An 18,613-nucleotide genomic window follows, 5' to 3' on the forward strand; every position below is an offset into this window, starting at 1 on the left:
TGACTTTTTCCCAGCCCTGTTATAGAGAGGTCAAGGAAGAGAATTGCATTTAAAAACAGCGCACTGGATTTTTAACACAATGTGGCAGCAGATAGAATGAGACAGAGATGAGAAAGAGATGTGGTGAGAGACAAGGTGTCCCTGTCCGCTTTGGACTCTGTTCCTACTCACCACTATTATGTGTCCCCCACAAATAGGTTACTTCTAACGCCTGGAAAATGTATTGTATAGAAAATGGGTCTCAGACATGGTTCAGGTGCTTTGGGATAAAGAACAAATGGCTTCTCTAGACAAGGGGTGCATCTACACTGTAGAATTCATGCAGTTTGACCCCACTTTAACTGCCATAGTTCAATCCTGTGAAATCCAGGTATCTGTAGTTTGGTGAGATGCCAGCACTCTTTGGAAGAGAAAGCTAAAAGCTCAGGGAAAATGATAATTCCCGTGATTCCATAGCCATGACAGTTAAAGTAGAGACACGTTGCATTAATTTTACAGTGTAGATGCATTCTATGATAATAAAGAATATATAGATGCGTTCTACTTCTCTTCATGGTGGCATCTGGGGTTTTGCAGGAATTCCTGGGGAAAGTCCTGGAGAAGTCCTTACATAAGTTACACAACCACTACTTCAGTTTCCTACACATTCCATTACAGGAGTTCAAGAAAAAGAAAGCACATATACCCTGTTTCCCCGAAAATAAGACATCCCTGAAAAATAAGACCTAATAGAAGTTTTGCCGAATTGCTAAATATAAGGCCTCCCCCAAAAGTAAGACCTAGCAAAGTTTTTATTTGGAAGCATGTCCACTGAACAGAACACCAGAGCTTGCAGAATTGGTAAATGTACATACCAGTTGTACATGGAAATAATGGTAGTAACAAGAAATTCTTGATAGGATTCACAGTTTGTCTGGTTATGTTGGTTTGTGATGACAACTACTGTACAGTATATAATGTTCTTTTTTTTGTTCAATAATAAATGTGAATTCTTCTTCATGGAAAAATAAGACTTCCCCTGACAATAAGACCTAGTACATCTTTGGGAGCAAAAATTAATATAAGACACTGTCTTATTTTCGGGGTAACACGGTAGGCACACCACTGTCTGTAGGAAGATATGTAGAGAAAATTATGCTAAAAGGAGGAATATCCAAGACATTAACTTAAAAGGCAGGGCAAACTTAACAGGAGTGGATAAATTTCATGGTTAGGTAACTTGTACAGAAAAGGAAATTAACTCTCAAGTTGTGGTCTATAGAAACAAAGTTTTAGCATTCGTATAGTTCTACTGACATCTACTGGAGAGAAACACAATCAAATGCAATAGTATTAAGATTCTCAATTTATTTTGCAAAGCCAAAAGCTTGCAAATGTAAACTCTTATATATTCTATTTCAGTTAATCTCAAATGTGTAGAAACACAGCCATGAGCATTGACATCAGGATAAGATTTTGGGTGGAGTTAACTGAAATAAACCAATGGATGAAATCCTACTGGTTCTTCCTTATTAACATCAATTGATTAATGAATGAACAAATAGGCAAATCCCATTGATTCAGTGGGTCTAGTTGGAAATAATACATTTCAGACACAAATATACAACTGAGAAGTAGCGTTCAGCAGACCTGGTACTATGTGGTGAAATATGCTTATAGTCAGATTGATAGATAATAGATTGATGGATGGATGGATGGATCTTTTGACTGTTGTCCCTTCAAAAAAAACCAGAAGCCTTTGTACTTGTTCTATGGTAGAAAGCTCCAGGAATAGTATGATATCTGGAGGAGAAAATGCACGGAAGATTTATGAGGTCCTTGCAATATTTGTTTTATTCATAAATATGCAAACAGCAAAGTAGAAGTAAACAATCAAACTCTTACAGGGGACCAAAAAAAGCTGTCAATTTGGAATCAGATTTCTAAAAGGTGATCCCTGAAACCCTGTGAAGACTATACCCAAGTTTCATTGTTGATATACCCACTTCCTTTCAAAATTAAATTTCAATCCTGCATTTTTTTCTTTCATTCTAGCCTTGAGGAATGTTGAGAGCTTGAGTTCAAATGATTAGGAAAAAAACAATATTCTCCTATCATTGTTTTATTTTCAATCCACTACATTTTTGTTAATGAACTGCTCACGATTATAAAGACAGTGAGATGATAGGACAAGGATGGGCAATGTTGGAGGCCCCGGGAGCCATTCTCTACTCCTGCCTCAACCCACTGCAAATTAAGCCAAACCTTCTTTTCAAATTAGCTATAATCTATTCTGAACACAATCCCCCCCCCCCCCCAAATAAATGCAAGGTAAATGTTGCCCATTATTTTATAGGAAAATCATGCTCTGGGAATGTCTCAAGGGAACATTTTCTCATTTAAATAGATTTTATATATGCATATGCAAGTTTACGTATTTCAAATGTGACCTCATTTTGTTCTTTTAGTATTTTTATGACACACTTGCTGCTTACTATCAGTAGAGTAGGAGCCACGGTGGCACAATGGGTTTAACCCTTGTGCCGGCTGAACTGCTGACCTGAAGGTTGGGTTTCTGACCTGAAGGTTGCCAGTTTGAATCTGCGAAATGGGGTAAGCTGCCATCTGTCAGCTCTGGCTTGTGGGGGCATGAGAGAAGCCTCCCATCCAGGCTTCCCCTGGGCAACGTCTCTGTAGACGGCCAATTATTTCACACCAGAAGCGACTTGCAGTATGTTCTCAAGTCGCTTCTAACACAGTAAAAAAGTGCAAATATTTAAAAGAAGTAATTTAGAGAACTACAACAGTGTATACAGTATACACACAACCTGTCCCCAAGTACTTACAAATTAATTTCAAAAAAGAGAAGTACAATCTCAAATGGGGGGGGGGGGAATGTAAACATAATAAAAATAAATCTGTAGCTAGTGTTATCTGCAGAATATTATGATGACATAAAAAAGCAAGAGAGCATATTATACTTCTCTGAGAAATCATAAAAGATACTAGGCAAATCTGTGATCCTCTAATAAAGAACTAAAATAACTCAAATGCTTTAGTTTCCATTTGTTATTTCCCGAACCTATTACATAAGTTTATGCTTTCCTTGGTTGTGTAGAGCATTCTTATTGCTAATAAGCCTCCTTTCATAGTAGGTGCTAACCCCTCCACATCTTACATCTATTCTAGTCTTCCAAATGGTGATCTTGCTCGCAATCTTTTGAGTCATACAAAAAATACTGAGAGAGAATTCAACTCTTCAATCAAGAAAAAAATCAAAGAAATGTTAATGCATTTTTAAATGAAGCTGTCAGAGGTAGTTTTATACACTTGCAGTTAATTGATATTAAGAGTGCCTTTTTCTGATTTTGGGTTTTAAAAGCCATAAATTAAGAAAGCACTAAACCCATTCATTTACTACGATGGCACTTATGACGCTTGACAGAACTGAGTCAGAAATAACAAAACAAATAAATTCAGATAAATTTCAGCGATTTCACAATCCACAATGAAATGTGCACATGAAATCACTGTGTCAGGCAATTTTCATGTGTTCTGGACAATGCAATGTCAGAATCTGTTTGGAAAGTTCAGATTCCATGAGAAGAAAAGCAATCACTTTTCAAAGACTTCTCAAAGGCATTAAAATGCCATGCAGCTGCATCTCAATTTGAAATATATTTAAATCTATTGCCGTAATAGTGAAAAGGCTGTTGAAGCAATCTTTTCAATTTGCTAACCAGCATTTTATGGCAAATCCACACAATGCTAACATTTCATCCCCCACAAGCTAACAATATTTTACCATTTTGGACACGAGGAAAAATCAGCGATACAAACCTCATTGCTTCCATCCTTCTTTTCATGAATTTATACCTAAATCTCTTTCAAAATAGAAAATGTGTAAAGATCTACTTAGAGATCACAGTAAAAGCACACCCAGAGTAGTAGTAAAGGATATTATGGGTTAGAGATATTATTTTGGAGGGATCTGATGGCTTTTATTAATGTTACTAGCTTACGTACCCGGCGATGCCCAGATTAAGTGTTTTGAAATGATAAACGTAAAAAGTATTCAAAGTTGGATTTTGGATTTTAAGAATGAGCCTATTAAAATGCATAAGAATATGGGTAAACTGGAACTTCCATCATCACCCGTCATTGTTCCAACTACACCAGTATTCAAAGTTGGGCATGCTGAGTCAGTGTGCCAAGTTTGGCCCAGATCCATTGTCTGTTTGGTTCACAGTGCTCTCTGGACGCAGGTGAACTACAGCTCTCTAAATTCAAAGTCATTTCCCTCCAAACCATACCAGCATTCAAAGTTGGTCATGTACGGTCTGTGTACCAAGGTTGGTCCAGATCCACTGTCATTTGGATTCAGTGTTCTTTGATTGCAACTGAACTACAACTTCCTAAATTTGAGGTTAATTCCCTTCAAAGTCCACCAGCTTTCAAAGTTGGCCATGTGGGGTATGTGTGCCAACTTTGGTCCAGATCCATTGTTGGCTGGGTTCACAGTGCTCTCTGGATGCAGGTGAATTACAACTTCTTAAACTCAGATCAATTCCCGCCAAACTCCACCAGTATTCAAAGTTGGACATGTTGGGTGTGTATGCCAAGTTGTCCAGATCTATTGTCATTTGGGCTCTCAGTACTCTCTGGATGTGGGTGAACTACAATTCCCAACCTCTAAGGTCAAACCCCACCAGTATTTAAAGTTGAGCATGCTGGGTATGCATGCCAAGTTTGATCCAGACCAATCATTGGTTGGGTTCAGAATGCTCTCTGGATGTGGGTGAACTAAAAGTCCCAGTTTCTGAGGTCAACCCCCCCCCCAAAAAAAACAACAACAATCCAGTATTTTCTGTTGGTCATCGGGGGGGGGGGTCGGTGTGCCAAGTTTGGTCCAGATTGTTAATCGGTAGGGGTCATAGAGCTCTCTGGAAGTTGGAGCTGTCTTGGAAATCCACCACCCACAAACATACAAACTTTGACTTTTATTACATAGAGATATATAGATAAAGGTTTTAAAATTAGAAAATCAACCAACTTACATAATAAAGGTAAAGAATTTTGAAAAAAATTAACTCCAGTCTTAGCTCTTGATAATAGGAATCTTATATCCGAAATACTAGCCCTGAATTTTACCTGTGCTGGCAATGGCATCAAACTGGGTGGTCTTTGAATTAGATTCAGTAGAACACAAAAAGACATATTTGTGTGTCTTGTGGAAACAATAAATTTTAACATGCATCACCAGCATTAAGCACTTTTAGATCCCATTGTCTTCAATAGAGCAAAACTGTGTATTGCTTAACATCAGCATCAGATAAGAGAACTAGAAACCCAAATGGGAGTCAAGACCAGAATTTCAAGGTTTAGTTCAAGAGTATTAAAGATTCTTCCTTGGTGCAATGGAATCTTACTGTCATTTATTATCAAAAACTCCCAGAATGTAGTGAAACTATAGCATTCTTCATTTAATGATTCATTTTAAAATACAAATTAAATAATCGAATATATGTGAACACTCATTTGTTTAAAACTTCAAACTCAGCAGCTGAAAAAAGTGAATAGGATTTTGCTGTTGAATCTTCTTAATCTGAAGCATTTCTTGCTGCTGAAAAGTGTGTCCACGTCTTTGAGATAAAACATCTACAATTTCAAAAGTTCCTTTCAGTGGCTGCATACACAGAGAGAAAAAGACAGAACGTGGCTGTGCAATTTTCCAAATTGAATCAATGTTCTGTTTTCTTCTTGTCTTTTCTTATCCTTTTGTTCTTCCCTGTCTGCTTTGACAAATTTTCCTAGAGAGAGAAGGCGAAGAATTAAATAAGCACAACCTCATAATTGGTTCTCTTTGTCTCCCTGCTTTTCTGAATAAGGTTTCAATGTTAACCTTATGCACCCCTTACCTAAACCAGATTTGGGGGAGTATTTTATGACCTCACTGAAGACTGCAATGCATGTAGGTTTAAGGTGAGAGTTAAATGTTTTTTAAAGAGTTAAACACCCCCAAAGACAATTCATAAATCCCTGGAAAAACAGAAAACATTATTTCCCTGAACCACAGCATATCCTTCCACTTTATTACATCATGGTCTGTAACACTGACAAAGACAAAAAATATTCCAATGGCAAAAAGGAATAGATGTGTTAGGACTTAAAGGCCCACCCATTTTTTGTGTTGACATTCAGAAGTCTTCTATGTAAATTGCGGTAACCATTTACATCCTAGTGCATATTAATGCCTAAATTGCAAGGCTAGTTCTCTATGTACTTCAAACAAAACTAAAATAAAACATCCCATACTGGTGCATAAGGAATAATAAAATTCACACTCTATTCAAATTTGTCCCTGCCACCTGAACTGCATTCTGAATAAATATACAGTTGTATAATATTTTATATTATGACTCCCTCATCATCTTTATATATTGTTCCCCACCAAAGAGCCCTTGGTGGCGCAGTGGATGAAACCACTGAACTGCTGAACTTGCTGACCGAAAAGTTGATTGTTCAAATCTGGGGAGCAGGGTAAATCCCACTGTTAGCCCCAGCTTCTGCCAACCTAGCAGTTCAAAAACATGCAAGTGAGAGTAGTTCAATAGGTACCGCTCCGGCGGGAAGGTAACGGTGCTCCATGCAATCATGCTGGCCACATGACCTTGGAGGTGTCTAGGGACAATGCTGGCTCTTTGGCTTAGAAATGGAGATGAGCACCAACCCCCAGAGTCTGACATAACTAAACTTAATGTCAGGAGAAAACTTTTACCTTTACCTCCCCACCAAAGTGAAATGTTTTCATTTAATAATGCTGAGAGGGTGTGACTTGTCTAAGGCCACCTTATGGCTAATTATGCTATGTGTGCATTTCACCTCTGTCCTATGGGTGCTTAGCATGGAGAAGCAAACATGTTATCAAGATGAAACCATTAATATCATTAGGATACACTTACCGCTGAATTAGCATAGTTCTTCTCCACAAGTATATTCCTGGCACAATTGTTGATGTGTTTAAAACGATCTGGTCCTAGCAAAATACCACCATACCAGTGGGATACCACAACTAAAACATTATGGACATCCAAGATCTACAAAATAATACACAGATATTAACCTTTCAGCTACCCCTGCCTAGGACTCACTCATCTGGTTTAAACCCTTCTCCTTGTCAACTGAATCCAAATATGCTTTGCTCCAACCACCGCTACAAGTTGAAGATAACTTCATAGATGATTTTTGTTTCCATAAACTACAGCTGAAACTAAGCACAGTTTGTCCAGATTGAGATATAATTAACCACAATAAGTTAAATATGGATCTGAAAGTTAGGTCTCATCCTCATGATTATGCTGAAGGAGAAAAGCATAGCTTATCAGTATGTTTGGATTGATCCAGAAATAAATGTTACCATTTTATTTTGAATTTCCCTGTCTGTGAAGTTCTACCATCACAGTCTGTGTCCCTAAACTCCAATGTTTTCCCAGATTTTTTGCATTCTGTCCCATCACTTGATTCCTATCTGTCAAAACATTCAAGGAATCAATATTTTTAAATGGGTGTTTTTCTATACCGATGAACAGAAATTTGTAGATTAAGTTGTAATGTGTATCCTATGGATTCATCAAAGACAAATCTCTTCCAATTAGCTTCTTTTACCTGCATGAGATGGAGAAGACGACCACCAGCAGCTGTCTCACCATCATCTTCACAATCCTGCAAGAAAGTCTGCTTGTCTTCACAATATATCCTAAAAATAATTATTTTAAAAATGTTGGATGTCAATGCAAACATATAAGTTATTGTTCCACATTTGCTGAATCCCACAATTTATTTATTTACAGTATTTATATTCCGCCCTTCTCACCCCGAAGGGGACTCAGGGCGGATCACATTATAACACACATAGGGCAAACATTCAATGCCCATAAACACATCAAACAGACTGAGAGACACACGCAGAGGCAAGTTAACGTTCTTCTGAGGGGATGTTCGATTCTGGCCACCGGGGGGAGCAGCTGCTTCATCATCCACACTGACGGCACTTCCTCATTTCAGGTCGTAAATTAGTTAATCTTGCCTCCCCACTTTATAAGTGGTACCTTATCTCCTACTTGATAGATGCAACTATCTTTCGGGTTGCTAGGTCAGCAACGAGCAGGGGCTATTTTTTATTTTTAATTGACGGGTGCTCACCCCGCCACGGGCTGGCCTCGAACTCATGACCTCATGGTCAGAGTGATTTAAGGCAGCTGCTCAACAGCTGCGCCACAGCCCGGCCCCACAAGCCATACCTCAATTAATTATAGTTGTTTATCAAACTTACTTTTACTCAAAAATTTGTGATTAAAAAAAAATTCAGTTCAGACCCATGAGATTGAACAGAAACAAATACATTAACCAACTTTTATCTTTTTCATCACTACATAATGATTACTGCTACCGTGTTTCCCCGAAAATAAGACAGTGTCTTATATTAATTTTTTGTTCCTAAAGATGTGCTAGGTCTTATTTTCAGGGGATGTCTTATTTTTCCATGAAGAAGAATTCACATTTATTGTTGAACAAAAAATGAACATTGATTATATACTGCACAGTAGTTGTCATCACAAACCAGCATAACCAGACAAACTGTGAATCCTATCAATAATTTATTGTTACTACCATTATTTCCATGTACAATTGTCTATGGTACGTATGTTTACCGATCCTGCATGCTGTAATGTTCTGTTCAGCGGGCATGCTTCCAAACAAAAACTTTGCTAGGTCTTACTTTCGGGGGAGGCCTTATATTTAGCAATTCAGCAAAACCTCTACTAGGTCTTATTTTCTGGGGTGTCTTATTTTAGGGGAAACAGGGTATAACAGACTACTAACCTGTATGCATAGATATTGTGAGTAGCATTGGCTATTTTCTTATTCTTGTACAACTCAGCAAAAACATTTTTCACCTTAAAAGAAAAAAACAATAGATCAACCAGCTATTAAGATTTGTAAACTCTACCCAAAGGTCTTGAAAAGTCTTATTTATCCATGGTGAGTTCTAGAATATTTGAATATAATTAAATAAAAAGTTAATTCAAGTTATAATATATCTTCTAAGTATATCTTATTATCAAAGTAAACCTTACAACCTGTTAATAAGATACTAGACACATGAATGATAAATGTATATATTTAGAAGTAACATTAAATTTATATGTTAGTGAGCAATTGTGTTTATGACAGCAGCACAGGATTTCAAAATATTTAAGATATAAATTAATAGAAACCAACCAGATCCCAATTCCATCAATGGCACACAAATCTTTTTGATTACACTATGTAACATGATTTTTGTTCCTGGGTTATAAATGCCATTTCCTAATTGGTTCTATCATAAAAACATGGAAAAGGTTTATTAAACTGCAAAAACCTTGTTTTTGTGGGACATCCTTTAGCACATTTTGCTATAGTTTTTCAATGAATATCTCAACCAGTTCAGCATAATTTGTGGCAGTCACAAAAACCAAGTTTCTGGAGTATAACAACTACTTTCAAAGTTAAGTACCAAATAATTAAACAGGAAATAACATTTTCAAACCCGGAACAACATTTTTCAAATTTTGTTGCATAGTGCTATTCAAGAACATAATAATATCACCCACCAAAGACCAGAGGCCTGCATGTGAAAAAAAACACCTGCTTTTTTCCCCATCCCTTTTCATTCAAGAGAACCAAGAACCAAGTGATTGGGTTGTATCATCAATTGCCAAAGGACAGAAGATACATCAATCAACATTATGTGGCTACATTGTTAACTGTTTTGGGAGCCCAACTGGGCAAACAATGGCCCCTAAACTTAGGTCTGGATCCTATATTTGTCTCCATGACCAGAACAATGTTCACTGGATAGAACTTTCCTGACTCAACCTTCTGCAGTCCCCAGAGCCCACCATATGAGGAAATGGATGATGTGGGACATAATGGTTGGCATCCTATTAGTGACATATGCAGGCATCCTTCCTTTTTGTCTATGCAGAGAGTGTTATTTCCTTTCTCCTTCCACACTGACCCCCAAAACCTAATGCATATTTGTTACAAGCCTCCTATAGCCACTCCAGGTCTGGTGAGAATTGTGCAGGATGTTCGGAGCATCTGGCTGCACTCTATAGCCATGCCTGAAATGAAATTACCTCTGGAGGATCTTAGATAAAATAATTTCACATCTGACTACAGAGACATGCCCAGATACCTCTTCAATCCTCCACTGCCTTCACCAGTCAGATGATAGCTAGGAAGGACTGCAGAGACTGCTTTGAGTCTCCTTGTGGAGAGAAAAAGCGGGATATAAATAAACATAATAATATAATAATAGCACAGTTAGTGAAATACCAAATGCAGTGTCTACATACAGAACGGCTGTGCTACACTGGATCATACAGGATTTCAGTCACTGCATGGAAGTCCTGATGGAGAGATAATTTGTTGGTATTGTGCACATACCCTCTCTTAAAGAGAAGGGAATCTAACATATAAATCACAACAAAAATCTAAGTATGGTTAAAGTAAGGAGAAATAGAGAGAAGATGATAAAACTGTAAAATGACCAATGACAGTGGAAGCAAAAGCAGGAACCATAGGCTAAGGCTCAGGACAGGGAACAGCCACACAAATATCTAGGCCGCTCTTGGATCGCTGAAGTATCATAGCTAGTATGAATTTAACACTAGTCCTTATCTCCTATGATCATACAAGAAAATAAAATAAACATGATTCATTTCTTTTTTAAAAAAAAACAAAAAACTTCTGGTTGCTTTCTGCCCAGTAGGCTACACCATCTAATGTGTTAATCACCAGAAATAAGCAAAACTCTTTCAATGCCTCTTTTACTCATTTAATCTATTTTCTGCACTGCAGGCACTAAGAACTCAGTAAAAAAAATAGATGGCAATTTATTAGTTATCCTTTTGCCTCCTTAAATATAATAACTGTTTTTCTATCCTTATCAAATAGTATGTGTTTCTTTCTACTAGATAAAATGCCATGATAAAGAAACTGTTTTAATAAACAATGCATAATTAATACCACTTTAAGCAAAACATTATTAAAGCTATGAGAGCTTGAGAAAACATGCCTGGCAAGCAAATAGCTTTTAATTCAAAAGAAGGAAGGGGGAGTCTTTTCTCTAGAGTTATCAAAATACATCTTCAATATTTGCTGTATTCCCATTATTTTCACAGCAAATTCACTTACTGTGGTGAAGAAAGAACCACTATCATAGCATACCCCCCAAAACAGTTCACAGCATCTCCAAAGTGAATTCTGCTTTGAAAACATTTCCATCAAATCACAATATCCCTTTCCAAAGGGGAAAAGCACCAAAAGAGGGCAATATAAACAACAAAGCATGCATATAATTACCCAGAAATTCATTTGTAAAGAAATAACTGTTCCATTCTCCCCAACTGAAGGGACTGACCTGGTGCAATGTGGTATGTGTTCATTGAAAGCACAGTGGTATTATGCATATCTACACAGAAGGAAGTGACAATGGCTTCCAAATGACCAAAGTGCGATTATCATTGGTAGGAAAGTATAGCCTTCTCTATATAGCCTAGCCAGCAGGGATAAGTACTCAAGGATGATGGTAAGTAATCTGGAAGGCCACAAATTCCTTACACTGCATAAAAATTCCAACATCTGCATTCTTCAATCTTTGTGGGAGTAGTTAAACACAACCACAATACAAGGTCCTTCTACCAGCAGTTGGAAGAGAGGGGCTAATGTGGCAAAAGAAAAGAAGAAAGGATGTGCTTTGCAGAACATCCATTGAGTATTTTTAGCAGGCTCTTATTACAACAATAACCATTCATTCGCATGGATTAGGACACTAATCCATACACGCTTCCAGTCATCAGTCTTTCTCATCTACAGGTAGAATCTTAGCAAGAAACATGGAGAATAAATGCTTCTGCGCTTTAACTTACCAAATGTGAAGGCTTCCATGGTGTTCACCGCAGTTACCGTGGGGATTTCTACTGACCCCTACCTCTGCCACAATGTGAGGACTTGCTCCTGTCCCACCTGTGTGATACTAACTGTGGGGACTGTCTAAATGCTCCCAGGGTACCCATGAGGATTCATGCAACTTTTGTCCCCAAAGGACACTACCTGTCTATATTCAAAGCTGCTGCCACAGATACTTTGTCTGAATTATACCTTTCAATTAGACAGCGTTTCCAAAAGCCAAAAATATATAAAATAAATCTTTGTCTATAGACTTTAAACATACCAAAGCATTTAATATTATTATTTATAGCATTTAAAATACCACACCCTCTCTCACAGTACTCTCAAACTAAATCAAACCAAAGATATCAAATAAAAAATAAAGCTTTATTTGTATCCCGCTACCATCTCTCCAAACGGATTTGGGGCGGCTCACAGAAAGCACTCAATAGTACACCAATATACAGATACAACAATATACAAAAAGATACAAATTAATAACAATAAGATCAACCCAATTTGCTAAAAACAGCGATAAAATACCTAATAATTTTAAAAGGAAACTCAGCAGGCTGCAAAAATATTGATTGTATACAATATCCACCCCATAAACTGCAGAAGTGAAGCAAATCACTAAGTCCTCAAGTATAGTGATTAAGGCCATAATCACTAAACATGGTCAAAGGCTTGTTTAAAAAGCCGTATTTTCAAACGTTTCTGGAAAACCTGGAGAGTGGGGGTTACCCTAATCTCTTTGGGGAGGGCATTCCAAAGCCGGGGAGTCACCGCCAAGGCCCTCTCTCCTGTCCCCACCAACTGTGTTTTAGAGGTGGGATTGAGAGAAGGGCCTCCCCAGCAAATCTTACGGCCCGCACCAGTTCATCGAAAGAGATGCAGTCTCGAAGATAGATTGGATCCGAACTGTATAGGGCTTTGTAGGTAATAACCTGAACTTTGAATTAGGCCCGGAAACTCATCAACCAAAACTCCCTTCTCTCCGTCCAAGCTTAGTCTAAAGAAATCACTGTGAGCCTTCACAGTTAACAAAATGGGCCAATATTAAAAACTAAGGGCCCTTTCACACAGTCATATAACCCAGAATATCAAGGCAGAAAATCCTACAATATCTGCTATGAACTGGGTTATCCGAGTCCACACTGTCATATATTCCAGTTCAAAACAGAAAATGTGGGATTTTATTCAGCTGTGTGGAAGGGGCCTAAGGCTGCATGACAACTCCAGATAAATCTGGAGAACTGGAATAAATAAGGCTTACATCAATTTTAAAGCAGTTTATCATAGAATTAGGGAGCATATATGCTTTTTTTTCCTAGAGTTTGGAAATCATTTTTATGAGGAAACTCTAGTTTCCAGAATCCCCCAATCACTATGGAGTCTTACTAACCTGTTTTGGGCACACTACTGGTGCTAAATGTGCCTGAAAAGTGCTTCTTCTATCTGTAATTGGGTTTCCATGATAGATTGGAGGTAACTCTTCACCTGTAAATATGAAAATTCAGATTTCGTGCATTGGTGGACATCCAATACCTCGTTCTCTAGCAGATTCAGAAAGCCTCTGCTAAACTAATATCTCATGCCATCCCCTATGTGTATTCCTTATTACATTTTCCACCCATTTCCATTTTGTTCTTCCTCTATGGCTCTCTAAAAGCTCCAAGGACTCATCTTTTTACAGGGAAAGTGTAAAACGTAGGTAGCTGGTTCAAATGAAATAAGAAATTATGGTGTGAATGAAATTAGGAAACTTGAGAGGCGTTGCAGTAAGAAGAGGAGAGCATCACAGCAGCCCTGGCTAGAGAATCTAATTCCTTAGGATCTTAAATACAATACTGAATCAGCTACATCATATTCTAATATACAGAGCACTAAGTCTACTGGCAATATCTCCATTCAAGATACTGGTGGCTACATCTGCTTTAGCTCCATACATGTAGCATAATCTTATCTAAGATCATCCCTCTTGCCCCATATCCTACATCATATCATTTACCAAGTTGTTCTCTCTATACATAGAATGGACTCTTGCTCTAACCCCTTCATGTGGTTTGTGGAAGGTTTGTGAAAGGGTCTTCAAAAGGATGAACAGGGCTATGGGGTCACCACCAGTCCACATTTCGATTGACATTCTTTTGGTTAGTCCAAACTACAGTAGGCCCATTCAATCAATTGCTGAATGGTGAATGTAAGTAAAGACTAACAACAGGATTTAGGTCTTTGAGAGTGAACAACTGACAAATAAAGAGTCAAACACATTAATCTCTATGTATGTACACAAGCTTTATATATTTTGGAACCTTATGCCATCAAGATTCCAGCTCCAATGAAGGTCCGTGATCATGAGTTTCCCTACCTCAGATGTTTATGCCTAACGTATGGACAAGATCCACAAAAAGCAACAAGCCTTTCTAATATACATCTAAACGTCTACACTATTCAGCAAATTTTCATTTAATTTTGAAATACCCATTTTTCAGAAGCATAATATAGAGGGATTCAGGTTTCAAAATTATATAATAAAGAGGATTTTCAGACTTGCCAAAATTTCAAAGGCTTTTGTTTCAGCTGCCACCAAAAATATGGAAGATTAAAACTCGCTACTTCTACTAATGCTGCCACCAAGGTTTTATGCAGGAGCCTCTTGTATGTTAGGATATGGAGAGTGTCACACGAGACACTTTATGTGAGGGAAAACAAGTTGTTGTTGTTTATTTTTATTTAAACAGTAAACCACGTAGCGGTTTCACTAGCATTGAACAGTAAAGATGTGTAGCGGTTTCAATAGCAAGTTAGGCTTTTCTCTTATAAAGGATGGTTTTAAAACTTGGATTCTTGGTAAATATCTTCCTTCACCAAGGAAACACAAACAGGACAATTTAAACTTTTAAATCCACTTCTCCTGGGATTTAATACCAACAGTCACAATATAGTTATCGGCCCTTCCTTTCCTAAAGACTTTTAACTATATTCCGCAAAAAGGCTTCTTTTTCAAAACACAGTTCCCAAAACTATATGTCTATCTTCACATTTCAAACTCCAACCCCCAGCTGAAAAATAATTCTTTGGCTGCCTAGCACCAACTGTCACTTTGGCTCCGCCCATCTCCAGTTGTTAAGCAACTTCCTCTATTTGCATCAGCCAATCAGACTGCACTTACTATAATGGCTGCCTGATTGCTCCTCCCCCTTGCTCTGCTGAGTTTTTGCAAGCAAGGCCTGTAAAATGGCCACACACCAGCACTCCAAGGTAGTGCACTCACCAACCCTGTAAGGTAGGCAAGATCCGTTACACCTAACAGATAGAGGAAGCTGATTTATAATATCTTCAAAACAACTTGCAATATATTTGGCTCTGTTCACAAAGCTGAAAAGAACTGAAACATAAAATCAGTTAAGCATATTCTACCTTCTTGCCTTTCAGGCAGATCAAAATTCAGAGTTAAAGCTGTACATTCCTGATAAGGCTGATAATCCAATGAAGATTCTTCATACTCCACATCATTTTCTTCTGTACTTTTTTTGACATCTGGCCCTGTTTTTATAAAAGCAAAGACTATTTTAAGAGGTTTTCTTCATAATTCCAGATATGTTTAGATCTCTGAATTCTAAAATTGAAAAATTACTTCTAGAGAACCAAATACAATCTTTGTGTCAGGGCTTTTTCCTCTATATGAACTGCACGCATCTAAAAAAACTGGAAAAAAGCAACGTCCAAGTCATCTCAGAAAATAAAAGCCTGGAAACATTCCTTTTATGGACTTTAGCTCCCAGAATCCTCCAGTCAGAATGGTATTTTCTAAAGTCTAATCCTAAAATTACTACAACCAGCAATGATAGGGTGAAAAACACAATCAGATGGGTCCATTTTCTGTGCCACAATAACACTTCTAATCCTGCTACAAGGCAATTTATGTTCTCTTTAATTTTTGAGGACTCTCCACCCATTTTTAACCACAGGCTGATCACCTGCTACGTAGTATCCAAACTTATACCAAAAATATGGCAGAATATGCTATAGAATATGGATACAGCTCAACAAACAGCCAGAGTAAAGATGTAGGAAATACTCTAGAAAATATAAAACAAACCATGTGCCTCTCATTCTCTGCAGTATATGAAGCTCTACCAATAAATGGCAATGCTAAAAATGAAGAAATTGTATGGCAAATCAGATGTAATACCCACCATTTTAACTGTGTATATCTAACTCAGGGTGGCCAATGCACAATCCTCCAGATGCTGCTAATCTTCAATGAGCCCTAGCAAGTATAGCCAATGAGGAATGCTGGAATTTGCAATCGAACAAAACCTAGGATTTGCAGTCGAACAAAACTGCCCACTCAATAAGGTTGAATTCTTATTTTGAATGTTATAATATAGCCTAAATCCAATTCCCAACTACAGTAGACTCACAAGAATCAACATTAAGTCATCATTTTTCAAGTCTCGTTAAATGTGATGTCCAAGGGATGGACATGAACAATCAACCTGAAAAGTATTATTCATATATTGTGCCAAGGTGATAAACTTCAATTTAAATTGAGTAACTGAATTTCCAAACTACACACAGTTGTGCTGCTGTACCACTGAAGCACTACTTAACTTTCAATAGCACACAGAGCCTAAGAAATTGATCTGTGCTTTCTTAAACGGTGTGCCTTTTCCACTAAACAATGAATTTTAGTAATTAGTCAAAGAGTAACATACGTTTGCCACATTTACCTGAATCAGAGGACAGTGATTTTTCTATTAGAAATTCCCGTATCTTCTCCACCCATAAATAAAGGATACTTTCACCAAGATTCTGTCTGGAAAAAAAATCAAATACTCAAATTCATTTCAGAAAAAACATAGTTGTCTGCATTTTGTTCTTGAAATCCTGGATAAAAATAGCCAAATAGTATAATGCTGTATAGTCAACCCTCCACATTTGGCCCTTTGACTTCTGTGGATCTGATTATTCACAGATTTGATTAAAATGTTCTCTCTAGGTACAACTCTCCAATTCAAATCTACCATATGATCAAATTAAGCCAGAAGCTGGCCATAGATTCATGCTGGAGACTCTATATATTCCTAAAGAGGTGTTCTCTCAGATTTAAATAAATGATTTTTTTTAAATGTAGTTTTTTAACTTTTGCAGGGCTTGTGTGTCCCTAACCCTAGCAAATGTGGAGAGCTGACTATGTATGTTGACTTTGATGCAAGTCCCACTCTGCTCAACAAGTCTTGGACTCAGGCTTAAACATCCATACTGGCCTGTTTCAAACAAACCATACAACCCCATTCATAAGAAGATACTACAGCCTCCTTGCCATCCTTGATTTAGCAGGCAAAACCTTCTTTTTATTTTTAAGGAAAGAATTTTACTAAAGTACTGTACTCTTCTTATTACATTTTCAAAGTATATCTTTCCTATCATAATTGATAATTAAAATACACTATAATAGTCATTTTATATGTTTTTATCAATATTTACTGTTTCAAAGCGTAAGACACCAGGACGCAAATGAAGCAAACAGCAGTGGTAACATTAATGCAACTACTCATAACAATAGCAATTAATACAAATATCAATAACAATATTAATACAAATATTAACAATATTAATACAAATACTAACAACAATAGTAGCTGTTGTTGGTTAAATTAACAGTGTTTTGGCTAAGATGGTAAAACATCCTGTAGTTAATTAAAATAAACAGATTCAATAGAAGGAAAAGTTTTTATGGCTCTTACTTCTGGAACTGGCATGAAAGGACTTTATCTAACAAATTGTAGATTATTCATCTGTACCATCCCAAGAATTAATAGTATTTGGTTTAAATCATAGGACACCTAGTTGTCAATCAAAAACGAACGTAAATGCTCCAAAAACTATTATTACTATGGTGTTTGAGGCTGTAAGTAAGCTACATATTGATTTAGCAAATTGAATTGAGATCCCAGAAGAGAAAATTAAAAGTAGATTTAAATGTAGACTTAATCTCATCAGCATCAGTACTTTTAATGGAATGTAAGGCCAATCTCGTGGGATTATACCTATAATTACTTGAACAAAGCAACATTCTGCTGAGTACTTTTTCCTTCTGAATAATGTATCTGAGTTGTTTCTCATAAGAAGCTAGTGGAGTGCACCTGTCCAGATTTTAAGATATGGGCAGCATTGAAAGAGTCATGCAACCAATGAGTCATGTAGTCTTCCTTGTCAGATGAAACTACCACCAGTAAATAACAAGGAGGAGGCATCGAAAAGGAGTACAGTGGTTTGTTGCCAGAAAAAGTGTGTGGGAAATTTCACTAGCAGACACCCAAAGTGGCTTCCTTTGGATGCTATCCTGTGTTCTAAAAAATAACTCCAAGGACCTTTCTGGCTGAGAATCACAAAGGCCTTGTTCTAAGATACATTTTCCAGATTTCTGCAGGAGGCAACCACACAAAAGGGAACCAGGAGCATCAATTTGCAACGCTAATGTGATATCATGTCATGTTATTTTAAGACACCAGGTAAGAGACTACCTCCAGCTGTATAAAATCTGGGGTGGGCAAATGCCCTGTTCTATAGCCTCCGGATTATTAATTTTTTCTAAATGGCATCATAGTTCACTACTGAAATTCAG

General features: G+C 37.3%; 1 protein-coding gene across 1 annotated transcript in view; it reads right to left on the reverse strand.

Annotated features, from left to right (window-relative positions):
* Positions 1-2,441: 2,441 nt before the first annotated feature.
* impact (impact RWD domain protein) overlaps positions 2,442-18,613 on the reverse strand; it is a 30,377-nt gene continuing 14,205 nt past the window's right edge. Inside the window, exons 5-11 of the mRNA XM_003219646.4 lie at positions 16,716-16,801; positions 15,400-15,525; positions 13,382-13,476; positions 8,863-8,936; positions 7,645-7,735; positions 6,942-7,076; positions 2,442-5,789 (exon numbers count right to left, since the gene is read on the reverse strand). Of these exons, the coding sequence (XP_003219694.2) occupies positions 5,721-5,789; positions 6,942-7,076; positions 7,645-7,735; positions 8,863-8,936; positions 13,382-13,476; positions 15,400-15,525; positions 16,716-16,801 (676 nt within the window). The 3' untranslated portion in view covers positions 2,442-5,720. The remainder of the gene's footprint in view (positions 5,790-6,941; positions 7,077-7,644; positions 7,736-8,862; positions 8,937-13,381; positions 13,477-15,399; positions 15,526-16,715; positions 16,802-18,613) is intronic.

Source organism: Anolis carolinensis, chromosome 4 (assembly GCF_035594765.1).
Source record: "Anolis carolinensis isolate JA03-04 chromosome 4, rAnoCar3.1.pri, whole genome shotgun sequence".
Classification (NCBI taxonomy): Eukaryota; Metazoa; Chordata; class Lepidosauria; order Squamata; family Dactyloidae; genus Anolis; species Anolis carolinensis.